This window comes from Panthera uncia, assembly GCF_023721935.1.
Source record: "Panthera uncia isolate 11264 chromosome A3 unlocalized genomic scaffold, Puncia_PCG_1.0 HiC_scaffold_12, whole genome shotgun sequence".
Classification (NCBI taxonomy): domain Eukaryota; kingdom Metazoa; phylum Chordata; class Mammalia; order Carnivora; family Felidae; genus Panthera; species Panthera uncia.
Window position 1 is genome coordinate 2,090,557 of NW_026057579.1, and position 22,885 is coordinate 2,113,441.

Here is a 22,885-nt window from a genome sequence, read left to right on the forward strand (position 1 = left end):
CAGCCTTCTGCACTCATTATACGCGAAAGACATTCACAACAGTTAGTGGCATCCCCAGGGCGGCTGTGGCCAGGAATCTCAGGGCCAACACCACAAGATAGGGCTGCGGGTCAGTGCTTGGGAGGTGGTGTTGGAGAGCAGAGGAGATGGGGAAGGTGAAGTTGGGACCATTTTCAGTGGGTAGGGTGGGAAGTTCAAGTACAGAATGGAATCATCATATCCTAGTAATTTTTAGGAAACTACAAAATGAAATGGCTCAGTCAGCCTCCCCATCCCCTTAGTTCCATCTGCTGAAATCCTGCTTCTTTAAAAACATGTTCTTTTGCAATTTTATTTTATTTTCATGTTTTAAAAATTTCAGCTTTATTGAGGTATAATTGGCATATAAGATCGTAAGATATTTAAGGTGTACATAATGATGATTTGATGTGTGTATACAATGTGAAAGGACACCTCCCATCTAGTTAATTAACATACCTATCACCTGACATATTTATCCTTTTTTTCCCCAAGTGAGAACCTTTATGTTCTACTCTCTCAGCAGATTATAATTATACAGTACAGTGTTGTCAACTGTAGTCACTATGTTTTACATTAGATCCTCAGACCTTATGTATCTCCTAGCTGAAAGTTTGTGCTTTAACTAGCCTCTCCCTGTTTCCCCCACTACCCAGACCCTGGAAACCACTTTCCTCTGTTTCTATGAGTTTGACTTTTTTCTTTTCTTTTTTAAGATGCCATACATAACTGATACCATGCAGTTTTTGTCTGTGTCTGGTTTGTTTCACTTAGCATAATGCCCTCAAAGTCCATCCATGCTGTCTTAAATGGAAAGATTTCCTCCTTTCTCATGACTGAATAGTATTCCATTTTATACATATACATATATATATATTATATATATATTATATATACATGTATATTATATATATTTATATTATATAATTATATATTATATTTATATATTATATATACAGTATATACATGTGTGTATATATATCTACACACACACACACACACACACACACACACACCACATTTTCTTTATCCATTCATCCATTGATGGACACTTAGGGACCATTTCCCTAATATTTGGAGGCAACAGACACCCTACTGGAGACTTATTTTCTACAGTGCTGTCCTGAGCTCCATGTGGGGATACCTCAGTTCCCAGGCACCTGGGATTGCCAGCAGGGCATCTTTTCAGAAATAACTCTGTGACCCAAACGAGAGGAGAAACGGGCCTGTTCTTTGCCAAGGAGGTCCCTCAGGGACAAGATCTGCCTTAGGCCCCCCCCCCCTCTTGCAGGTGCTTGGCCAGCATGCACTCAATGAGTAGCCGAGAGTTGCCAAAATGCCCCTCAGTCATAGGCTTCATCTAGTGGGCATAGGCTGCCAAATAGGTAACCCTCACTGTCCTCAAGATGAACTGCACCCTTCTGTCTCACACTCCACACCCTGTGCTCTCCAGGGCTCCCTCCTATCCCACCTTGCCTCCCCTCCTCCTTCAGAGCCCTCTGCCTCAGCCAGGCCAGCCCCCTCCCCTCCTTGCTTCCTGCATATGCCAAGCCTGTAGCTGCCTCCGAGCCTTTTCTTACACTGTTTCCCCACCCAGATTGTCTTTCCCACCTCTTTCTTTAATCACTAAGACTACAGATAAGTTCACACACATGTAGACATCTGTTACACCACTTTGTCTTCCAAATATTATGTCAGGGGATATGTATTATCATCTTTTACTGGCCCTTAGATAGGTCCAGGGAATTGCCCAAGGTCACATAGTAAGTGGAAATGGATTTGAACCCAGGTTGTTAGACTCCTTCTCTAGTGCTCATCTCAGTTAGCCATATTATCAGGAGAGACCCAGGCTGCCATACCTCAGTGTCCCCAGATGCCTTTTTCATGGTCTCATAGACCCCACATGACCTGGCTCCTGCCCACCTCTCCATCTTTATTTGCTCTCCACTCCCTACTCACTATGCTCCATCCACCTTGGATTTCCTGCTGTTTCTCCATCATTCCAAGCCCATTCCTTCTTCAAGGTCTATGTACTCACTGCGCCTTCCCATCTGCACAGAGCCAGCTCCTAGTCATTCCATTTTCAGCTTGAGTATTATCCTCAGTATCACCTCCCCTAATCACCTTGGCATCCCTTCCCCCAGTCACCCTCTACTATGTTTTTATTCTACCCTAGTTTATTCTTTGCGTTGCACTTAACGCTAGTTTAAATTATTATTTTTTAAACTTAGGTCTCCCCACTATAAAAGGGATAGTGAGGGATGGGCATTGAGGAGAGCACCTTTTGGGATGAGCACTGGGTGTTGTATGGAAACCAATTTGACAGTAAATTTCATTAAAAAAATTAATAAAAGAATAAAATAAAATAAAGGCTCCATGATAAAAAGAAATTCCATATATGTAGGTCAGCCTTGTGCCTGACATGCATTAGGTGCTCAGTGAGTGTTTGTTGAATGAATGACTGTGCTGGGGCATCCCTAACCCTGCCCCTCTCCACAGGCTGGCAGCCCGCATCATGTGGCGGGTGGAGAGAGAGGGCACTGGGCTCACAGAGGGCTGCCTGGTGGCTGTGGATGACCTGCAGAACCACGTGGAGCACTTCGGGGAGGAGGAGCAAAAGGAGCTGCGGGTGGACGTGGACACTTTCTTACAGTACTGGCCGCCCCAGAGCCAGCAGTTCAGCATGCAGTACATCTCACACATCTTTGGCGTGGTATGATCCCCCATAAGGTGGTGGGGGTGGGAGGTGGCAGCTGGGATTGGTCAACCAAGAAGTATTCAGAAGCTACCAGGCTGGAGCGGGGGAGGGGAGGCCGAGAGAAGGACCAGAGGGGACAGAGGCCCAAAGTGAAGAACTTTCATCCCATTTCTGTTGTTCTGGCCTTGCTTACCAGAAAGTCATTCCCACCCTATCAGAAGCAGGCATCCCACACACAAACTGTTGGTTATCCCTGCATGGTAGATATGGATAGGAATTGACCTTCTTATTTATCTCTGCTTTCTACTTTCTCTTGTTTATACTGAGAGCAAAGACCCAATCACCATCCCTTGTTGCCCAAGTCACTCTGGAAATGAGATCCTTCCTTTTCCCAAGTATGGTAGGCAGGATAATGGAGAGCCTGGAGTTGTGTGTTATGGACATTAGGGAGACGAGAAGAAGGACTTTTGGAGAGAGCTGCCTTGGAGCAGCAAAACCAGAGCTCTTGTAGCCATAAGAGGCCAAAGCATGGGGGTAGGAGCTTCATGGATTAGCAGGTTCAGGCCTTGGGTTCTGGGGGTAGATGTCTTCCAACTGGCGCGTCTTCCTTCTGTGGTGCTGATGAGTGGGCTGAGGGGGGAGGTTACTGTAATAACAACAATAGCATGATCATACTGTACCTGTCCTGTCCTCACCATGTGCCAGAACTTCTGTGATAGAGTGCTGTAGAGAAACAGAACCAATAGCGCGCGCGCGCACGTGTGTGTGTGGAGAGAGAGGGAGAGAGGGAGGCAGGGAGGGAGGAAGAAGAGATTTATTTTAATGAATTGGCTCTTGTGATAGTGGAGACTTAGTAAATACAAAACCTGCTGGTAAGCTGGCAGGCAGGGGGCCCGAGAAGAGTTGCAGTTCAAGTCCAAAGGCAGTCTGCTAGCAGAATCCTTTCTTGTTTGGGGGAGGTCAGTCTTTGTTCAGTTATAGACTTCAAAAAGGAAAAGAACCATATCATCTTGTCAATAGATGCAGAAAAAGTATTTGACAAAATACAGCATCCTTTCTTAATAAAAACCCTCAAAGAAATTGGGATAGGAGTAACATACCTTAACCTCATAAAAGCCATATATGAAAAGCCCACAACTAAAATCATCCTCAATGGGGAAAAACTGAGAGCTTTGCCCCTGAGATCAGACAGGGATGTCCACTCTCACCACTGTTGTTTAACATAGTGTTGGAAGTCCTAGCCTCAACAATCAGACAACAAAGTGAAGTAAAAGGCATCCAGATTGGCAAAGAAGAAGTCAAACTTTCACTTTTTGCAGATGACATGATACTCTACATGGAAAACCTGAAAAACTCCACCAAAAACTGCTAGAACTGATGCATGAATTCAGCAAAGTTGCAGGATACAAAATCACTGTACAGAAATCGGTTGCATTGCTATACATCAATAATGAAGCAACAGAAAGAGAAATCAAGAAATCGATCCCATTTACAATTGCACTGAGAACCATAAAATACCTAGGAATAAACCTAACCAAAGATGTAAAAATCTGTATGCTGAAAACTATAGAAAACTTATGAAGGAAATTGAAGAAGATACAAAGAAATGGAAAAACATTCCGTGCTCATGATTGGAAGAATAAATATTGTTAAAATGTCAATACTACCCAAAGCAGTCTACACATTCAATGCAATCCCAATCAAAATTACACTGGCATTCTTCTCAAAGCTAGAACAAACAATCCTAAAATTTGTATGGAACCACAAAAGGCCCTGAATAGCCAAAGTAATGTTGAAAAAAAAAACAAAACTCAAAGCGTGGGGCATCACAATCCTGGACTTTAGCCTCTATTAGAAAGCTGTAATCATCAAGACAGTATGGTATTGGCATAAAAACAGATACTACAGACCAATGGAATAGAATAGAGAACCCAGAACTGGACCCAAATATATGGCCAACTAATCTTTGACAAAGGAGGAAAGAATATCCAATGGAAAAACGTCTCTTTAGCTAATGGCGCTGAGAGAACTGGACAGCAACCTGCAGAAGAATGAAACTGGACCACTTTCTTACACCATTCACAAAAATAAACTCAAAATGGATGAAAGACCTAAATGTGAGACAGGAAACCATCTCCACCTAGAGGAGAAAACAAACAACAACTTCTTTGACCTCAGCCACAGCAACTTCTTCCTCGACACGTCTCCAAAGGCAAGGGGAATAAAAGCAAAAATGAACTATTGGGACCTCATCAAGACAAAAACTTCGGCACAGTGAAGGAACCAATCAACAAAACTAAAAGGGAACCGACAGAATGGGAGAAGATATTTGCACATGACATATTGGATAAAGGGTTAGTATCCAAATTCTATAAAGAGCTTACTAAACTCAACACACGAAAAACAAATAATCCAGTGAAGAAATGGGCAGAAGACATGAATAGACACTTTTCCAAAGAAGACATCCAGATGGCCAGCAGACACATGAAAATATGCTCAACATCACTCATCATCAGGGAAATACTTCACACCAGTCAGAGTGGCTAAAATTAACAACTCAAGAAACAACAGGTGCTGGTGAGATTGTGGAGAAACGGGAACCCTCTTGCACTGTTGGTGGGAATGCAAACTGTGCAGCCGCTCTGGAAAACAGTGTAGAGGTACCTCAAAAAATTAAAAATAGATCTACCCTATGACCTAACAACAGCACTACTAGGAATTTATCCAAAGGATACAGGAGTTCTGTTTCATAGGGGCACATGCACCCCAATGTTTATAGCAGCACTTTCAACAATAGCCAAATCATGGAAAGAGCCCAAATGTCCATCAACTTATGAATGGATAAAGAAGATGTGGTTTTGGGGCACCTGGGTGGTTCAGTCGGTTAAGCGTCCAACTTTGGCTCAGGTCATGATCTCATGGTTTGTGAGTTCGAGCCCCATGTCGGGCTCTGGGCTGACAGCTCAGAGCCTGGAGCCTGCTTCAGATTCTGTGTCTCCCTCTGTCTGCCCCTCCGCTGCTTGCACTCTGTCTCTCACATTGTCTCAAAAATAAATAAACATTAAAAAATATTTTTTTAAAAAAGCTGTGGTTTATATATACAATGGAATACTACTTGGCAATGAGAAAGAATGAAATCTGGCCATTTGCAGCAATGTGGATGGAACTAGAGGGTATTATGCTAAGTGAAATAAGTCAGAGAAAGACAGATATCGTATGTTTTTACTCATATGTGGAACTTGAGAAACTTAATAGAAGACTATGGGGGAAGGGAAGGGGAAAAATAGTTTTAAACAGAGAGGGAGGTAAACCCATGAGAGACTCTTAAATACAGAAACAAACTGAGGATTGATGGGGCAGTTGGGGAGAGGGTAAAATGGGTGATGGGCACTGAGGAGGGCACTTGTTGGGATGAGCACTGGGTGTTGTATGTAAACGATGAATCATGGGAATCTACCCCCGAAACCAAGAGCACACTGTATACAATGTATGTTAGCTAACTTGACAATAAATTACATTTTTTAAAAATGTAAAAAAAAATACGGGCTTCAGCTGATGGCATGAGGCCCACCTATACATTATTATGCAGGCTAGTTTGCTTCACTCAGAGTCTACTGATTGATTGATTGATTGATTGATTGATTTTAACTTTTTAATGTTTATTTATTTTTGAGAGCGAGAGAAAGAGAGAGAGAGCTAGCAGGGGAGGGGCAGAGAGAGATGAGACACAGAATCCAAAGCAGGCTCCAGGCTCTGAACTGTCAGCACAGAGTCTGATGTGGGGCTCGAACTCATGAGCTGTGAGATCATGACCTGAGATGAAGTTGGACACTTTAACTGACTGAGCCACCCAGGCACCCCTAGTCTACCAATTTAAATGTTATATACAGAATACTGTTTAACTAAATATCTGGGCACTACAGCCCAGATTAACCATAAAATTAACCATCGTAGCTTTCCATATATTTATTTTATGCAATCTTTAAATACAAGATGAAATCATTGCTTTTAGCACTCCAATTTTATAGAATAGGAAGCCTAGGCCTGGAGAGGCTATGTTATCTCCAAAGCCCACATAGTGATAATGGGCTGGTATCCAAGAAAGGACTAGAAGCAGTCTGGCAGGTGATTCTAGATTTTTTACTCTTAGCAGTTATGCTCTATAGCCTTGGGGTGAATGGGTGTCACAGACCGATCCTGGGTATCACTAAAGTGGTCCAGGGACTAGAGTCACAGGACCACATAATCACCAAGGTGCAGAGCTGAAAGAACTCTTAGAGATCATCTAGTCCAACCTACAGATGGGAAAACTGAGGCTCAGGGAAGAAGGAAATTTGCCCGAGGTAACAGCTTGTTAGTGGTACTGACAGGCTTGACTTCATGTATTTGCTGAATGACTGACGAGACTGAACGGAGAAAGGGACATTCCTGCAATATCTATGACACATAGCCACGTGAGTGCATGCATGCATATGCATGAGCACAGTGTAGCACATGTTTACATACGTATTTATGCAGACAGCAGACGTTTGTGTGAGTGGTTAATGTATTCTAGGTTGTATTTATTCTTATGCATTTTTTCGGAAAATGTATTTGGAATCTGTTTCTATAAAGAATAAGTGATTTGGTGGGAAAGGAAATCAATAGAGTGCCACATAAGTAGTAACCAACTTGATTTGTCTTGCATTCAAAGATATATGTTAGGTGTTACACTCAACAGATTTTAAAATTGTGAACAGGAGTAAAAAATATCCATCCACCAGACCCAAAACAATCAAAAAGAGATGTCAATTTTATGAGCAGCTATAGGAGTTGAGGGTGGGTAGGCAAAGGAAGCAGGGGAGGCACACAGCCCTCTGTATCTATGTACACATACACACACACACACACACACGCGCGCGCGCGCATGTGCATGCACACACATACACAGAGTAAGGCAGAGCAGGTCATGGAGAAAAACCAAAATAGATACTGGGGAAAACTCATGTGAGACCCAGAAACAGGAAAAGAGGGAGACTTCTCAGAACTAACGTTTCCATCTTTGGCCTTTTTAGAATACAGCTACCAAAAGCTTCCAAGGTGGCTTTGTTTTTTGGCAAGTACAGTACTCTCCCAGGGTGCTCACCTTGAGGGTCCTTTGGAGTCACCTAGAGAACAAGAAATTAATTGTTTTGTTGCAGACTCTCTAAGCATCTCCAGGATTAGACTGAGTCTTCTATTTTCTTGAACTTTGAACAGCCAAGATGGTGTTCTGTCCTTGGTCTATGTCTGTTAATTGACTCTTTTATCTTTTCCTCTGAGTAGATTAGCTGCAATGGCTTCACACTCAGTGACCAGAGAGGCCTGCAGGCAGTGGGTGTGGGCATCTTCCCCAACCTGGGCTTGGTGAACCATGACTGTTGGCCCAACTGCACCGTTATATTTAACAATGGCAAGTGAGTATGTCTTTAACTGGGGATGGTATCATGGGGATGTGGACCCTATTGTGTTTTCTCTACTTGACCTAAACCAAACTGTGGAACTTGACCTAGCATGGATTTTGACCGAGCAGCAAATAGAAATTTTGTTCTAGGGGCACCTGGCTGGCTCAATTGGATGAGCAAGCGACTCTTGATCTTGGGGTCATTAGTTCAAGCCCCACATTGGGTGTAGAGATAACAAAAAAAAAAGTTAAAAAAAATTAAAAAACATTTCATTCTAGAATAATTGTGGATAAGAGAAAGGTAATGAGAAAGCAAAGAATTCCACATGGGTAATAACTGAGTCTTTGCATGTTTCTTGAGGCTGTCTAGATGTGTTAGGTAATTTATTTATTTTGAGAGGGGAAAGGGAGAGAGAGAGAGAGAGAGAGAGAGAGAGAATCCCAAGTAGACTCCATGCTGTCAGCATGGATGTGGGGCTCTGTCCCATGAACCATGAAATCATGACCTGAGCTGAAATATAGAGTCAGATGCTTAGCTGACTGAGCCATCCAGGCGCTCCAAACCTCTACTATTTTAAAGCTCAAAGCCTGGGATTATCTATCAGGCAGTCATTGCAGAACAACATCAACTGAGAAGGTGCTTGGCAGAAGCATATATTAGTCAAGGTCCCAGTAGAAATCAGAAGGTACACTCAGTGTTTACCCAAAGATAATTTAATAACAGGAAAATTTACAGAAGTAGGGGTAAAGTTTAAGAAACTAACAAGGAATGGTGAGGTGTGCAGGGTCTAGCAATAGTATGAAATCATTACCACCTCCAGACCTGGAGGGGCAGGTGGAGGAAGTACTGTTCCTGCATCTGGTGAGAGCTGTAGCATGGGAGAGTTCCGTTTCTCCACTCCCCACCCAGTGGCTTGGCTGTACTGGTAGAGAAAACTGGCACTGCTGGAACCATGGCCAGGCAGAGAGGGAGCCAGGAGAACTAAATACCCCAGCCTCCCTCTCCTCCCATCTTCTGATCCCCTCCCACTGGCCAAACTCCAACCAGAAGCCAGAGAGCAAAGGACCCTGGGTGATGAAGCTCCCAGAGGTCATCCCCCCTCACCCCCAACTCCCAAGGCACAGATCAGGGGACAGAAGGACAAAGAATGGATCTTGGGATGGGCATAAATGGAGAAGTCAGCAAACAGAATGAGAGCCTGGCTGTCCATGACTCAGGGCTGGGGGAATTTGGAGGACGAGGCCTAAGCAATATTACTTATTTTGCTCTTAGAGATGAGACAAGATTTTATGACAGGTGTAAGTCAACTCTGAGCCATCAACAATGAGCTGCTTTGCCCCCAAACATCCTGGAAACGAGAGACAATGGTTTCTGGTTCTCAGTCAAGAATCAAGCCTAAACCCCAATATAGCAAGGACTCTGATTTCCCTTTTCCTTCCTATTTCTGGAAACAAAGGCCTGCATGACACCAGGCTCTAAGCAAGTGAGAAAGTTACTCAAGACAGAGAAGTTTATTTGGGACCCAGATCATTTTTCCCCGGAATTTGCATTTCCCTTGCTAAGCCTCTTGGGGTCACTGACGTGGCCCTCATAGAATACTCCTCAGAGGGGCTGTTGTCCCAGGTTAGCCTGCTTGGCTGAGGATCAAATTCAGCCATTTATGGGGCTGGTCTTTTGGGACACCACTCCCCTAAGCAGTGATGACCCAGGGCTCCCCTTGTTACTACATGTAACAGCTGTAGGAGCCCAGGAACCCTTTCTTCAGACCAAATCTGATGTCTGCTCTGGCTTCTTTGCATCCACTAATTTTGAGCAGCCATATTTACCTGGCTTCTTGGCTGTTGTGCAAAAGAAGGTGATTTTGCAGTCATAGTCTAGCTGCCTGCCATAGTGGAAAGAACCCAATTCTAACCCAATGGAATTTTACATACTATCTATGTGACCTAACCAACCTCCATTTGCAGTTCACACAGTCCCCAAGATAGACATCAAAGAGGCCACGATGCTCGTGAGTGAGATAACAGCACCCATACAGGGTTTAGCACCTATTATTAAATGCACTGTCTCATGGTAGTCCCATTACCAGGTTGCAGTTGAGGACAATGAGCCCAGGAAAGGGAAATAACTTGTCCAGAGCTGAGGACCTTTGAACCCAGAACTTCTCATTCTAAATCCAGTGCACTTTCCACTATAGCAGTCTGCTTCTTGTCAAGTGAGCCCCCACTGGAAGGGGCTGGGATAAAGGTGGTGGTGATGGCCAAAGCTTTCATTGCATAAGCTGGAATGCTGTGCTCCCTTGCTAGCTGTACTGGACCAGCCAATGGTAATGATTTCCATTCGGGTGTCTGTTTTGTCTTTCAGTCATGAGGCAGTGAAATCCATGTTTCACACCCAGATGAGGTGGGTCAGTCCTTGCAAGCATCCCTGCCCCTCTGACCCATCTCCCTCACTTGCCTGGTTTGCTGGGGCCGCCCCCTCCTGAGATTCCGAAGCTGCTCTCTGGCTGTAATATCCTTCCACAGCCCAGAGTCTGGTCTTTGCTGAATGCTATATTTTAAATGCATATATATTAATCGTTTTGTTCCTCACCCACCCACTCCCCACCGTGCCTTTGCTTCTTTTCTTTCCTGTCTTTCACTCCTTGCTTCTCTCACTACCCCAATCCCAAAGCATGCCAGTCCCTTCTAGTCCACATCACCTTAGCAAAACCCACGCTGTCCGTTGAAGTCCTGATATTACTGGATGCTGATATTACTGACGTACTAAAGGGACTGTGTTTATGTATAACCCCCAATTTCTCACCCAGACTGTCTTCTGAAAATAGCACCCATAGCTGCAATCTTTTTGGCAAATATTTATTTATGCTATTTGTTCAATGTTTCTGGCCAACTATGAATTAGTGGTTTAGGTAAGATTTTGCTTTGACTTTTCTTAGTGACAAATAAATGGCCCCAGGTGGATCTATTTCTCAGGCTGGGTTTGAAAGTACTTGAAATGTTCTTTAGATTAAGAACAAAACTCTGCATGGGAGTTTGGGCTCTGGGAAGGCAGGGGTAGGAGTGGTTGCTGCATTGGAGTGTGTGTTGGTCTGCATTACATGTGACTTTGGATGATTCCCATCATCCCTTGGGCGTTTGGTCCCACATCTATAGAGCAAAGGTCAAGATGAGCACATCTCTAGGGACCTTCCTAGTTTTAAGTCTCTGGGGCTCTGCACTGCATTTCTAATCTCTTCAAGAAATAAATACGTTAAATAAGTTATAAATACATTAAATACGTTAAATATGTGTGCCTCAATTAGCTGAACTCCAGAATTGCAGGCATTAAAGATGGAAAAGGGAGAATGGACTGATGGTTGCTATTCATCCCCTGACCCCGAATCCCAAGTAAGGTGAAATGGGGCATGCATATTTTCATATTTAAGGGACACTAAGTTCTTTTGGTTTTGAAAATTCTCTACATAATTGAGATAATTTGAGATACTCTGAGACCTTGCAAGAACTGACTGAGCCGTGATAGGAAGAAAGGCTATTGGGAATCCTCACTCAGTTGGCATTGAATCACTGTTGAATGGGAATATGTCACAATGGAGCCGTGTGGGGTTGGTGGGGGCAGAATTACTTACCTTACCAGGACCAGATGCCAGAGATCCACACTCAACACTGGCCCAGGAGTTGTTCGCATGGAACGATTTAGAACATTGGCAGAGCTCTGAAGTCAAAGGCTTTGGTGCATTTCTTTCCCTGTGCATGGCAGACCTGGGAGGCAGACTGAGGATACTCTAGGGAGAAGATTATATTGAGGTGAAGTGTGAATGGCACTCGATTTTTCAATTTGACTGTTGCCAAAGTGCTGTGGGACCTCATGGGGGGAGTTCCTTCCCCTCTCTGGGTGGCGGTGCCCTCCCTTGTGAAATGGGGACGTTGATCCCCTGCAGCTGAGACTATTAGGATTCTAAGCTGGGCTGTGAGGAGAATCACACAACTCACCTCTCCCTCTTGCCTTTCACCATGGCAGGAACAGCTGCTGCCAAAAATTGGGGTGGGGGAGAAAAGAAAGGGGTCCCATGGGCACGTGAACAGGCACTGAGACTTTGCCAGGCTCCCTCTGAATTGTTTGTATATATTATCACATTTATTTGGCATGTCAGGGTACCCTGATTTGGGAGAAGGCTTTTTTACTTTAAGTGGTCACCTAAGATACTTGGACATGCCTGTCACTTCCAGTCAGTGGTTGTTACTCACCTGGTTGTCACCTCAGAGTGTGTGGAAGGGGCTGCCGGTCACATGGTGTCTGACTCAGCCTCTCTGGGAGGTAGCGGAAATAAACACAGACCTGTCTGCAGACGTTCTCCCCAGCCCTCTGTGTCCTGCCACCCACTCTCTGGGTGATGGCTTCCCACTGGGCAGTGAGAAGATCCTGGGGGGACACAAGAGCACAGCTAGGCAGCCAGCTTGTGGGGCTCCCCGGTTGTTCTCTGTAGTTCCTGGCCTTGTGGTGGAGGGTGCATGATTGAGAGGCCCACGAGCTGCTCTGCTTTTTGTCTTAGCTGGATGTCAGCTCTGCAGTGAGTGGGCTTTTGTCCTCAGCACCTTCTGTATCTGTTACCTGGTAAGGTGGTAGTGCTGTAGGTAATGAGAGGGTCAGGTCTAGGCTGGAAGGGGATTGAAATGCCATCTGCTGTTGCTACCTACCTTCAACCAAAACCCGCGTCCCCCGGTAAATACAAAATGAACAATGCAGCAGGCTAACAGAGCCAGCCTTTGTTTATTCGTCATCAGCGATCTCCAGGCCTGTCTCTTTCCATAATGTAGACCAGAACCAGTGGACTGAGGGGTAGGTGTGGGAGGGCTTAATGTTGAACCCAGAACGGGCCACAATTGTGGGTAACTGAATGTACGTACTTTCAAAAGAGTAGTCTCTAAACTAAGCAGAGGCAACTGTTGAGTCTTCTCCTATCTGGAATGTTTACCTTATTATTTCTCCCTTCCTTTGTTGCAGGCAGCCAGTAGCTAAATGTACAGGGATAATTGCAGGCGGGGAAGCTACGTATGGCTTTGTGACCATGCCCAGCCCTCTCCTGGGAATCCATTTAATTGGATTTCAGAGCAATTAACTGAATGGAGCAGATTTGATTGTTATAATGTGTAGAGCAGAATTATCCAGAAAATTGTCCTTTGGGTCCTTTGGGGGAGGGGTTGGGATTGGGAGTTTTCTTGGAGTGCTAGTGGGAGTTGTCTTTAAGACTCAACTCCCTGAGACCTTGGAGAGCAGAGACCCCACTCTGAGAGCCCTGGATTTGATTTACTCTTTCCTCTACCTTGTCCAGAATTGAGCTCCGGGCCCTGGGCAAGATCTCAGAAGGAGAGGAGCTGACCGTATCCTATATCGACTTCCTTAACGTCAGTGAGGAGCGCAAGAGGCAGCTGAAGAAGCAGTACTACTTTGACTGCACGTGTGAGCACTGCCAAAAAAAGCTGAAGGATGACCTCTTTCTGGGGGTGAAAGATGACCCGAAGGTACTTGTAGTCCTGCTCCTGGGGTGTCTGCGACCATCTTCTCTGGGAGCCAGCAAGGGTGGATTTCACAGCTCATCCGTGCAGAGAACCAGCCTGTGACTATTAGAAAGGTGCTGTGGGGTGGTGGACAGGGCATAGAGGAAAGGTCCCAGCTAGCGTCCTGGGGCCACCGCTTGCCAGGTGTTTGCGTTGGTGAAGTTGCTCAGTGTTCTAATCTGTAAAATAGGAATGATGGCACCCACCAGAAGGGGTTGCTGTGGGGACTGAACAAAGTGATAAATGTAAAGGGAGTGGCATACAGAGTGGACACTGAGTAAATTTTAGTTCTTCTCTGTGCCCTTTTGCTGGTTAAGTAATGCTGAGAGTTTCATATATATTGAGACCAGATGGGCAAAGAGATTATTTGCCTGGTTATCACAAAGATATTCCTAGTCCCATGGAAATGGGCAATGTAGGGATTGGGTAATGTGCTTAAATCCTGAATAGCTTGCTGCCTGGTTGCTGGTGAGACCACCAAGCAGCTAAAGGATTCCTGAGGGGGATTTCAGGAGCTTGGCTGAGCTGGGAGAGAGCCCAGCAATGGTATAAACAAAAGGCTAAAACTGGACTCCTCTTGTTCCATTTTCCCCCATGGAAAAGTGCACAGGTGGAGGGTCAGGTGGGGGTCTTCTCCCTGCTGAGGGGCTCAGCCAAAGGGGTTCAGCAGTTTTATGGACCTGAGATGGGGAGAGGGTGGAAGAAGCTGTGGGGGAAGGGCTAAGAGTAGAAAAGTACTGGGTACCAAGTTGGAGTGGGGGAGAGAATCTTCAAGGTTCCCTACTCCTCCTCTGGAAGGAGGCCTCCAGAGGTCAAGACCTCAGATAAAGAGACCTAGGAATGAAGGCTCCTGGCTAGGAATACAACCACGCAATATGTGGCTCTTGGTTCTCCTCTCTTTACTTGAGATACGCTGCTACCAGCTGGTGATGATATGCCCACGTCTTCCAGTGTGGAAGTGCAGAGTTGGCGTCTCTCTTGATATAAAAGATTGATGATTTCTGCTTGAACCTACCTGGATTCAAAGCAAAAGCTTTCTATTGTTTTTATGTAAAATTTGGTTTCTCTATGAAAAAAAAATAAACAAAATAAAAGTAACCCAAACCAAAATTAGTCAACCAAAAAAATTCATTAGAAAAAAATTGAGTTTAACTTATTTTTATTTTTTTAAATGCTTATTTATTTTGAGAGAGAGAGAGAGAGCAGGGGAGAGGCAGAGAGAAAGGGAGAGAGAGAATCCCAAGCAGGCTCTGCACTGTCAGCGAGTGTAGGGCTCGATCTCACGAGTCATGAGATCATGACCTGAGCCAAAATCAAGAGTTGGACGCTTAAGCAACTGAGCCACCTGAGTGCCCCAAATATTGAGTATAATTTTTTAAAAAGCAATGCATCCTAAGGCAAATTCAAGGCCATTATAATGTAGTAGAGAGAATACGGGAAAATGAGCCAGGAGGCCAGTGTTAAGAGTTCGGGCTATGACACTGAATATTTCTGAGTGTGGGCAAGCATCTTCCTTTTGAGCCAGTGTCCTCATGTGTAAAAAGGGAGTTGCACTGTTAGCAGTTTTTTCAAGCTTATCCTATCTATGTGGTTGTCAAAGCTGCTTTTCTTTAAATGCGTTTATAATGTGTTATCTCAGCCTGATAAGCCCTATCCAGTAATCCAGGCTTTGTGACTCCTCCTCAAACTTTTGACTGGCATCAGAATCCCTCCTGACTCCTTAATATATGGATGTGTTAACTCATTAATATATGTGTGTATGTTAACCTGGATAAAAGTCAAAACCAAATATTTACAAAATGCGAAAATAACACCAAAATGTTTAACATTCCCCTCAACTATAGCTTTGGGCCCTCCTTGTTTGGATTGCTTAGGTTTTTCTTTTTCTGTCTCCTCAGTTCTCACCCTTGGTTTTCACGATAGGAATATGCCAGTTTTTCAACGTTGGGGAACCAGTATCCCTCTTTCCCTCTTCTCTTCTACTTCTGGCTCCTCCCTCTCCAGTGGGTCCTTCCCTTCTGATGATTCCTCCCCATCTGCTGACTTCTCCCCTTCCTCCTAGTCTTCCTCCTCCTCTTCCTCTGGCTCCTCTTCCACTGACGTTTCCCTCTGCTCCAGCTTCTTACTCTTGTCCTCCTGGTTTTCTATTTATTTTGTATTTCTGGGGAGGAGAGTCTCTCTCTGCAGGGTTCCTAAAATCCTATCTGCAGATCATGCGTTCCTGCCTTTACTCTGAAAAGTGGAGCCAAACGGAACAGCCCTATTTCCTTTCTTAGAATAGCTTTATCACATGTCGCACATGCAATTAACAACCTACTAGCCAGGTTGTTTTGAGAATCTTGGCAGCTGCCTCCTTGAGCAAATTTGATTCACTTCCAAAGCTTGAAGTAACACTCTTCCTTACAACATCAAATTGAACAAGAATTTTATTAATACCTGACCACTTGGTATTCTCCAGCTCTACCCCGATTTCTCCAGAAGATTCCCTACGAATTTTGAGTTTTAAAGATGATGGAACTTACTATAGATTAGAGATTAGTGCTCATAAACTAGAAGTGCTTCAATGAGCCATTATTTGAGCAACAAGCTATGGATGAAAGGAAAAATCTAGGTTTGACGGATTGGTGGTACACCTCTGGACTACCAGTTATAGAACTCTGCCCAACCAGATGAGACATAGACCCCCTCTTATTTATGTGCTTGATTCAAATGAGTTTAGGAAAGCAGATATGCACTTAAATGACCTGTCTGGAACCAAGACACGATCCGCGTTAACAGAAGGCGAAGAAGTACTCTGGGGCTAGAGGGTAGCCAGAAGCCAGAAATCTGAACCACATCAAAGATCAAGACAAAGGTTGGGTCAGGAGTGAGGCCTGTGAGCAGAAATCACAGCACTGGTGGATGCAACACTTGTTGGCGTCAGGCCACGCAAGACCCCAGAGATGCAGAAGGATTCCAGGGAGGCCAGATGCAGAAGGAAATGAGGGTAGTCAAAACCGTAGTGTTAGTTAACTAACACTTTAGTTAGTTAAGAACTCTGCGGAAGCCGAAGTGCAGTGCATAGAAGAATAAATACAAAGGCCATTCCTTAGAATATCCTGACCCTGAAGCAAGCTGTCCTGGCCAGGGCCTCTCATACTGGAAGGTGGATACTCAGTATAGAACTGGCTCAGGACAGCTGGGAGACCAAGGGAAGATCCTGATCTCCATCTATTAAGGGACTGTATTTTCATGGGAACAGATGCCCATCCTCTTGTTACTTTTTGGTGGTTTGGTGAAGGTCATGATCTCACAAAACAACGTAAGCAGCAAGTCGAAATGGAGCCATTGGACCCAATTCCTTACAGTGAAAAAATTGGAAAACTGGTTGAATAAATTATTCTGGCTTTACATAGTGGAAAAGTCTATAATTATTAAGCGTGGTGCTGTATTTTTATATTGACAGGGGAAAATATCCATAACGTACTGAGTGAAAGAAACAGACTATAGATGGAAATCTGATACTATTCCAATTAGAAGAAATATTTGGTGCTGTTGGCATATACACACACGCATATGCACATGTACAGGCGGATCAGCCAGGACATACTACTAAGGCCGTATAAACGTATGGCTGCTTATGGTCAGTGTCAGCTCTGATTGGTCAGTGCCTTTCCTGTACCAGTTGTTAAATATTTTAAATATTATTCCTGTATATATGCATTGGAAAGTGTTCCTCAAAATGCTATGGTCATCTTTGGGTGGATTCCAAGGATTTCTGTTTTTTCTCCATGCTTTTTTCACGTGTTTTAGTTTTGTTTTGTTTTTTTACAACTTCTACATGTCATTTTTATGGTCGGAATAAATAACAAAGTTTTTTTCATTTTGGAAAAAAGTTTTATCAGATTTGTGTAGGCAAAAAAAAAAAAAAGAAAAGAAAAAAGAAAAAAATTCTTATTTTTGTATTCCAGAAAAGAGTTTCTGATATGGATGAGCCCGGCTCGGTCCAAACTTTTTCTTTGGACACTGAGAAGTTTGGCACTTCTTATTCAAAATTATGATGCCCTCGTGGGCTTTCAATTATGGTGCCTCCTTGCCTGAAATATCAAAGCTTGATTTTTGAAAAATAAGATCACTGGACCATGTAGGCAAATGCAGGAAACCTGATGAGTCTAGATTTCACAGAGACAGCTGACAGATTCTCTCATGATATAATTTGGTCAAGACAAAGAAATATGAACTGGGTGCAAAGATACTTTGGAAGGGTTTGAATGCCCACAACCACAAGTCCCTTCTATAATGAGCTCAATGGCAAACTGGAGCACGATTTTTTGGTTAAGCCGTAAGTTTCTGTCCTCACTCCTGTGCCAGTCAGTATTTAAATCCATGACTTGTGCGAAGACTAAAATGCGAGGGCATTACCTGTAGAACACGTGGTTGACTTGAAGTAAAGACAAATAATGGAAGATATTTTGGGTGATAGAATGAGAATGTCAGATTCTGCACTGGGGTTCCAAAACCCAGGCATGAGCACCAGGTGGGGAACAATTGGCTGGCAGCAAGGTGCTGGGGCTTGGTCAGTAGAAAGTGCATGTGAGTCAGAAACATGATGAGGGAGCTGGAAAAGCTATAGGGATCTTGAGCAGCATTTATGGAAATGAAGCGTTCAGAATGAGGAAAGCGTTAATCTTGTCCTACATTGAATGTCAAAGATGGCAGCTATTCAAAGATGCAATGGGTTGCTTCGTGAGGGGGTCTCTAACTCAATGTTCCTTTTTTCCCAGCCCTCTCAGGAAGCGGTAAAGGAAATGATACAGTTGTCCAAGGATACACTGGAAAAAATTGACAAGGCTCGCTCTGAGGGTTTGTACCATGAGGTAAGAATTCATTTTTATAGGGATGGGGTGGGGAAGAGGGCAGAAAGATTCTCTAGTATGGGAGGGACATGGGGAGGGGTGGAGATGAGGAGGCTACCCAGCAGGTTGTTTTTCTGGAGGATAGCCCTTGGTTTGGACCATGACTCTTCTTGCCCTTAAGCCTTTAGCATCTCTTGGGGATATGTTCTCAGTGATTGCCCAACCGACTGAAACTGGGTCTGAGGAGAGCACAGGCAGCCTGGCAAATGTCCCTGGGGGGTCTGTGATATCTCAGGTTGGCATCAGAGGTGGAGAAATGGAAATGGCAGTGGGTCGCCTGCTTTTTCCTAATTGAATGCATGTCCTGGCTACAGTTTCCAGTCTCTACCAACTGAGCATTCAGCCCTGGCTCTCGAAGCAGCAGGAATTGTCAACTGGATGTACACTAGAATCGTGGAAAACTCCTGATGCTCAGGCTCCGACCCAGGACATTTTCACCCAAATCTCTTGGGGGTAAAACCCAGATGTCAGGGTTTTTAAAACTCTCAAGTGATTCCAATGTGCACCCAAAATGGAGACCCACTGCCACACACTGACCTGCAGAGTACTTGCATCAGATTTACCTGGGCAGCTTGTTGGAAATGCAGATTCCCGTGTCTCGCCCCCTAAGATATGATTCGTCAAATCTGCAACAGAACACAGCGACTGTGAATCAGTATTTTTCCCCCAGGCTCTTTCAACAACCCAGGCATGTAGCTGGGTTTGGAAGCCACCAAGGCATGGCAGTGAGAGATGAATTTGTTTTCATTTCCACCTGCTTCTCCTTTATTTTCATCCTCTTCATTTACTCATTCATTGCACATTTGTGAGCCCTTACTCGTGGGGTGACCAACGCGAGACATGCTCCTTGTCTCCCAGGAGTTCTCATGGGTGGGGAGACAGGCACGCCAGCAGGGTGTTACTGTACAATGTGGAAAACCTACGTCAGAGGCACGACGTAGGAGCTGAAGCAATCAGGAGGGCTCCGCTGGTTCCATTCTTCTGACTTCTCATTTCTCCCCTTCCATTCAAACCTAACAGGACCAGGTGTAGGGTTAAGAGGATTGTCTTCAGGATGGATTGATGGTCAGTCCACAGTTGGTCACACCCCCACCCATGGGACTCTGGGAGAGTCTCAGAGCAAAATTAGTTTCCGCTCATTTGAAATGGAAGGAATTGTGTGACATTTCTCCCATGAAAGCGGCAAGCGAAGGGGGAACGATGAACAACTAAAATCTGGAGACCGTCTGACTTTGTAGGGTGCAACCCAAGCCCATGTGGACACAGGAATCAGTGAGGAAAACCTGACTCCAAGCTCACTGGGGTCAGGCCCATCTTATTCCTTACCAGAACCAAGGTGACATCCTCCTGGTGGGTCTCCCAGCCTCCTGGGAGCCTCCCTTTCTGCCAGCTCATCTTGTATGCTTCCATCGGGGAATGATTGTCCAAACTCTCTGTGCATAAGGAGCACCTAGGAGCTTATATACCCTACAGTTGCCAGGGTCCGTCCCCCAGATATTTGCTTTCAATTGGTCTGGGGTAGGGTCCAGACACTGCTGTTTTTAAAAATGTCTCCAGGTAATTCCAGAGCCCAACCAGGGTGGAGAGTCACAGGATTGGTGGTTCAGATAAAGCTCGGCTGCTTAGTTTGAATTCTTGCTCCATGTTTTACCACCTGCATGACTTCGGCAAAGCACTTAACCCTTTCTGTGCTTCAGTTTCCTCATCTGGTAAAACGGGAATGTTAGTAGTACCTATCTCATTGCATTATTGTAAGAGTCAGTCAATCAATCAATCAGTCAATCTCTCTCTCTCTCCCTTTCATAACTCTCTGCTACCTACTGATTATGAAAACTCATTTTTGTCATATGTCAGCCATATCTCCCACTGTCACCCTTTCCATCCCTGCATCATAGCCAAATAGGGCCATTTTGCTATTCAGATCACAGACTGGTGCTCCTGTACCTCTGTCATCCATTTCCTCGGCCTTAAAAGAATGAATGTCTAGTGTCATCGTGGTGCCCCCATATGTGAGCTAAGTGCATGCTGCGGTGCCGTGGTCACGGACAGGTCCTGTGTCTCCTCCAGGTTGTGAAATTGTGCCGGGAGTGCCTGCAGAAGCAGGAGCCGGTGTTTGCCGACACCAACCTCTACACGCTGCGGATGCTGAGCACTGTTTCGGAGGTCCTCTCCTACCTCCAGGCCTTTGAGGAGGCCTCGCACTACGCCAGGAGGATGGTGGATGGCTATATGTAGGTAACAATGCTGGGTCTCAGAAAGTCTCCTGGAAAAGTGTCTATTCCAGGGATGGCAAAGATGGCGCCCATATTGCTGTCTCTCCCTCCTGCACCCACGGGAGGCATCAGTAATCGATCATGGTCCTCTTTATCTTTAAGTTTATTTATCTTATTTTGAGAGAGAGAGAGAGAGAGAGAGAGAGAGAGAGAGAGAAAGCATGTGTGTTCGCATGAATTGGGGAGGGGCAGAGAGAGAGAGGGAGAGAGGGAGAGAGAATCCCAAGCAGGCTCTGCACTGTCAGCGCAGAGCTTGATGCGGGGCTCGAACTTACTAACTGTGAGATTATGACCTGAACCGAGATCAACAGTTGGCTGCTTAACTGACTGAGCCACCCAGGTGGCCCAGTCCTTTTTATCTTTACAACTGAGTCTTTTTACCATGGTGCTCTGAGTGGTACCGACCGAATGATCAGAGTTAGTACCTGAGATGATACCTATGGGTCATCCCTGGTCTTTCCCAAATCCTCTAGCACATTTACCACTTGGGTGGCCCCTTCTGTGTTTGGTTTTCTTAAGGCTAAGTTCAGCTTGCTTTTAAGTGCTTCGAAAGGATTTCCCCCTGGCAGTCAGCACAGGCGACCCTGTGACCTTTCTTTTATTAAAAAAAAATAAAAAGGTGTTAGCCATCCTTGCTTATATATTAGAAAATGCAGGGGTGCCTGGGTGGCTCAGTCGGTTGGGCGTCCGACTTCAGCTCAGGTCACGATCTTGCAGCCCGTGAGTTCGAGCCCCGCGTCGGGCTCTGGGCTGATGGCTCAGAGCCTGGAGCCTGCTTCTGATTCTGTGTCTCCCTCTCTCTCTGCCCCTCCTCCGTTCATGCTCTGTCTCTCTCTGTCTCAAAAATAAATAAACGTTAAAAAAATTTTTTTAAATAAAAAAAAGAAAAAAGAAAAATAAAAAAAAAGAAAATGCACAGTTCCTGCCTTCCCTCTGCCAATGTCTTTCTCTTGCCTTCCATGTCCATGTTGGCATGTGAATTTGTATCTTTGACCAAATGAGTATGTTGGCACAAGAAGGTACATTTTTTTTGGAGAGAATGTTCCTTATAAACAAAAGCCAGGAAGACTGAACAATATGCTAAAAGGAAGCTCTGTTAGGACCGTGCCAAGGAGGTGAGAATACAGTTCTGTCCCAGAAAGGACATTCAAGTTATTTTTATTCCCCTGAATGTCTACTTTGCAGGGAGAAGGCTGGGGTGCTCCTGAGAGCTCCCAGCCTCCTGTCCTCTAGCTCAGAGTCCAATCCTGACCCCATTTCCCCATGAGGACTTGCCTTGGTGGCCCAGGTCAGAGTCTCAGCTCTCACAGCCTCACCATTCGGTGTTTTTGGTCACTGCCCACCGTCTCTGTGGCTCAGGCCCTGCCCAATGGGCTGTAGATGCCTCATGGTGCTGATGGGAGAGCAGATGGACTGAATCAGAGGGTACAGGGTGAGCTGTCAAATACCGTGCACCTCTCAGGAAGGTTGGGATGATTTGTACAATTATTTGCTATGCCCCCACAGGAAGCTCTACCACCCCAACAATGCCCAGCTGGGCATGGCCGTGATGCGGGCAGGGCTGACCAACTGGCATGCTGGGAACATTGAGGTGGGGCACGGGATGATCTGCAAAGCCTATGCCATTCTCCTGGTGACACATGGACCCTCCCACCCAATCACCAAGGACTTAGAGGCAAGTAGCATCTCAGAGATGGGCGTCCTTGTCTGGTCTGAGCTCTCTAAGGATGGGAGCTGCAGACCCCAGAGTTCTGGACTCTGCATTTGGGGAGTCCATAGATTGCAGAAGGGAATTCAGAACTGCTTTAGTTCACCATCCCCCTTATTTTACATCTGAGCAGACTGAGGCACCAGAAAGGGGATTAACCTGTCTCTGGTCACGTAGTGAGTGGATGGCAAAGCTGAGGTTTGAACCCTGAGATGCTCCAATCGTGGACCGGGAAAGCCTAACCAGCAGTATGCGTGCAGCCAGGTACATTAGAATTTGTGCCGCATAGAGCAGAGCTGGGGAGCATAGGCCCTG

At 45.1% G+C, this 22,885-nt stretch overlaps 1 protein-coding gene across 2 annotated transcripts in view; it reads left to right on the forward strand.

Moving 5' to 3' along the window:
* Window positions 1-22,885, forward strand: part of SMYD1 (SET and MYND domain containing 1) — a 43,932-nt gene that overhangs the window by 15,665 nt on the left and 5,382 nt on the right. The window contains exons 3-9 of one of the 2 annotated variants that reach the window (XM_049651849.1): window positions 2,518-2,731; window positions 8,021-8,151; window positions 10,501-10,539; window positions 13,469-13,658; window positions 18,458-18,550; window positions 20,657-20,820; window positions 22,369-22,537. In XM_049651849.1, coding sequence (XP_049507806.1) covers window positions 2,518-2,731; window positions 8,021-8,151; window positions 10,501-10,539; window positions 13,469-13,658; window positions 18,458-18,550; window positions 20,657-20,820; window positions 22,369-22,537 — 1,000 coding nt within the window. The remainder of the gene's footprint in view (window positions 1-2,517; window positions 2,732-8,020; window positions 8,152-10,500; window positions 10,540-13,468; window positions 13,659-18,457; window positions 18,551-20,656; window positions 20,821-22,368; window positions 22,538-22,885) is intronic. The other variant, XM_049651850.1, reaches the window with a different exon arrangement.